Below are 3098 nucleotides of genomic sequence, written 5' to 3' on the forward strand. Positions count from 1 at the left end.
TTTTTAAGTTGAAGTACAATTGACCGGCCTTCCTCCATGTTAGTTCCTGGTACATAATAACATGGTGATTCAGTGTATCTCTACATTACAAAATGATCACCACACTAAGTCTGTTACCATAATGGTACAATATTATGGACTGCGTTTCCCATAATGTCCATTCCATCCCCTTGAATCAGTCTCGGTCACCTATTTGAGAAATTGGTCATTGCCTCCCTTCTGGCAACCACCTATTTGTTCTCCGTAACTGAGTTTGTTTATGTTTGTTCATTTGTTTTGCTTTTTAGGTTTCACTTGTCATAATACCCTCTGGGTCTATCCATGTTGTCACAGCAAAATTTCATTGTTTCTTTATGACTAATATCGTGTGTGTGTGTGTGTGTGTGTGTGTGTGTGTGTGTGTGTCGCATCTTCTTCATTCATCCATCAGGAGACACTGAGGTGGCTTCCATATCTTAGTTAGCTATAGTAAATAATGCTGCCCTGAACACAGGGGTGCATGCATCTTTTCAAATTAGTGTTTTGTTTCCTTGGCGTAAATGCCCAGGAGTGGACTTGCTGGGTCATCTGGTAGTTCTGTTTTTAAGTTTTTGAGGAACCGCCATACTGTTTCCATAGCACCTCCACCAGTCTGCCACCCCACCAACAGTGCCCCCGTGTTCTCCTGTCTCTATATTCTCACCACCAGTTATTTGCTGTCTTTTTGACAACCACCATTCTGACAGGTATGAGGTGACACCTCGTTGTGGTGTTGATATCCACTTGCCTGATGATTAGTAACTGGCCATCTCTATGTCTTATTTGGAAAAATGCCTATTCGGGTCTTCTGCCCATTTTCAGAGTGGGTATGTGGAGTTGTATGAGTTCCCTGTGAATTCTGGATTAGCTGGTGCATCATTTGTAAATACCTTCTCCTTTACCGTAGGCAGCCTTCTTGTTTTATTGACCGTATCCTTCATTGTGCAAAAGCTTTTTTTTTGATGCAGTCTCATTTATCTTTGCTCTTGAATCCCATACTTGAGGAGATACATCCAGAAATAAAATTGATAAAAGACCCATGTTGAAGATGCCTATGTTTTGTTCCAGGAGTTTCATGGTTTAAGGTCTTATATTTTAAGTCTTTAATCCATTTTAAGTTTGTTCTATGTGGTACAAGACTTTGCATATCGCTGTCCAGTCTTCCCAGTAACATTTATTGAAGAGACTGTCTTCCCCATTGTATATTCTGGCTTCCTTTGTCATAAATGACCATATAAGCATGTGTTAAAAAGACTCTGAATCACTGTATGTACATTTTCGTTTGTCTCCAGGCACTTTCCTCTCTTCTTTGACCCCTCAGTGGCTCACTGTAGAGGAGCACATTGCTTAGCCTCCATGCACTCGTGTGAGTTCTTTTCATGTAGTTGATTTCCAGTTTCATAGCATTATGGTTGGAAAAGATACTTGATATGATTTCAGTCTTCTTAAAATCTGCTGAGACTTGTACTGTGGCCTCACGTTTGATCTCTCCTGGAGAATGTTCCACGTACACTTGGGTAGAAGGTATATTCTGCTGTTTGTGGACAGAATGTTCTCTCTCTCTATTAAGTCCATTTGGGCTAATGTATCATTTGAGGCCAGTGTTTCCGTATTGATTTTCTGTTTGGGTGATCCAGTCACTGATGTAAGTGGGGCGTTAAAGGCTCCTGCTGTCATTGTACAACTTTCGGTTTCTCACCGTCCATCCCTGAGCTGGGCACGGTGGCCCAGCGTGGCCTCCTAACCCCTCACCCTGGGCAGCATGGCTGCAGCACCCTCTGCCCCCAGTTTACAGGGAACCTGACTGAAACCCCCGTCTTTGCTCCCAGCTTGCAGACTCGCTGGTGCCCATGGAGATTAAGCCTGGCATTTCCTTGGCAACCGTCTCGGCTGTGCTGCACACGAAAGATAACAAGCATGTTCTTCAGGTATCGGGGGAGGCTGGGCTGGGCTGCAAGAGGAACCTCCAGGGCCTGTGGGGACTGGAACCCTTCCTCCTGAGAAGGTGCCAACATTCCAGCCAGCTGCCAGGACAGTGCTGCCCACACCAGCAGATGGTAGAGGTCAGACTTCCTGAGGGACCAGATCTGAAGGGAAGGGCACTACTTATTTCTCTGGCTACGTGCCTTGGAGAGAGAAAAGAGAGGAGAAACAATTATTCATAGGGACGGGGCCGCCCACCATTCTAGAGCCATCACAGCTCCAGGAGCATCGGCTCCCCCAGTGGTGCTCAGGAGACAAACTCTCATTGGGTGTCCGTCCTGAGCCCGCAGGCATGAGGTGGGAGGGAAGGTAGACCCAACAGCAGACGCAGCCCCTGCCCTCGGGGGCCCCGAAGCAGTCAGGCCAAGGGCTGGGAACCGCTGTTTGGGCCCCCGTCTTCACCCTTGTGGGGACCCCCGTCAGGGCTGGGCTCTGCCACTGTCATCCCCCAGGGTTGTGTGCCCGTAGCAGCCGCTTACGGTGCTGGGCGCGGGACCAGGTCCTGACCAGCCATTGTCTTATTTAGGCCTCACAGAGTCCTCTACTATCACCACTGTAGGGGCAGTTGCTCTGCCCTTCGTTTTCTTGACGGAAGGACTGTAACCGGTCAGTCTGGCCCCACAGCCTGTGTCCTCAGCCCTGGTACCTACTGCTCCAGGCCCAGCTGCCAACGTGGGTTATTAAGAATTTACTTAGGAGCCTGGGGGGCTACAGCCCACGGGGGTCACAGAGTCGGACACGACTGAATTGAGTCGACTGAAAATTAAAAACGGATCTTGCTAAAAGGAAGGTGTCTTTGCCAGCTGAGGTGATGATTCTGTGGCTCGTTGGCTTTAGCTTGTGTGTACTGTGTGGAGATCCAGCTGGACAGCCCTGAACACAGGGCACAGCGGCACCGGGCCAGGCCCTGGCCCTCCCAGGAAGAGGGTCCCACGGGTGGCCTGCACCGACCTGGGGCTCCTAGGTGATTTCTTGACGAGACCCCTGTTTTCCTCCTGCCCAGCCTCCGCCCAGGCCCGCCCAGCCCACAGGCGGCAAGAAGCGAAAGCGGGCAAGTGACGACATTCCAGACTGCAAGGTTCTGAAGCCTCTGCTGA

The 3098-nt window shown here is 49.3% G+C and overlaps 1 protein-coding gene across 1 annotated transcript in view; it reads left to right on the forward strand.

The window, feature by feature from the left end:
- Positions 1–3098, forward strand: part of INTS9 (integrator complex subunit 9) — a 126671-nt gene that overhangs the window by 120970 nt on the left and 2603 nt on the right. Inside the window, exons 15-16 of the mRNA XM_010840286.1 lie at positions 1848–1946; positions 3005–3096. Of these exons, the coding sequence (XP_010838588.1) occupies positions 1848–1946; positions 3005–3096 (191 nt within the window). The remainder of the gene's footprint in view (positions 1–1847; positions 1947–3004; positions 3097–3098) is intronic.

The sequence above is a fragment of the Bison bison genome, unplaced genomic scaffold, assembly GCF_000754665.1.
Source record: "Bison bison bison isolate TAMUID 2011002044 unplaced genomic scaffold, Bison_UMD1.0 scf7180017864143, whole genome shotgun sequence".
NCBI lineage: Eukaryota > Metazoa > Chordata > Mammalia > Artiodactyla > Bovidae > Bison > Bison bison.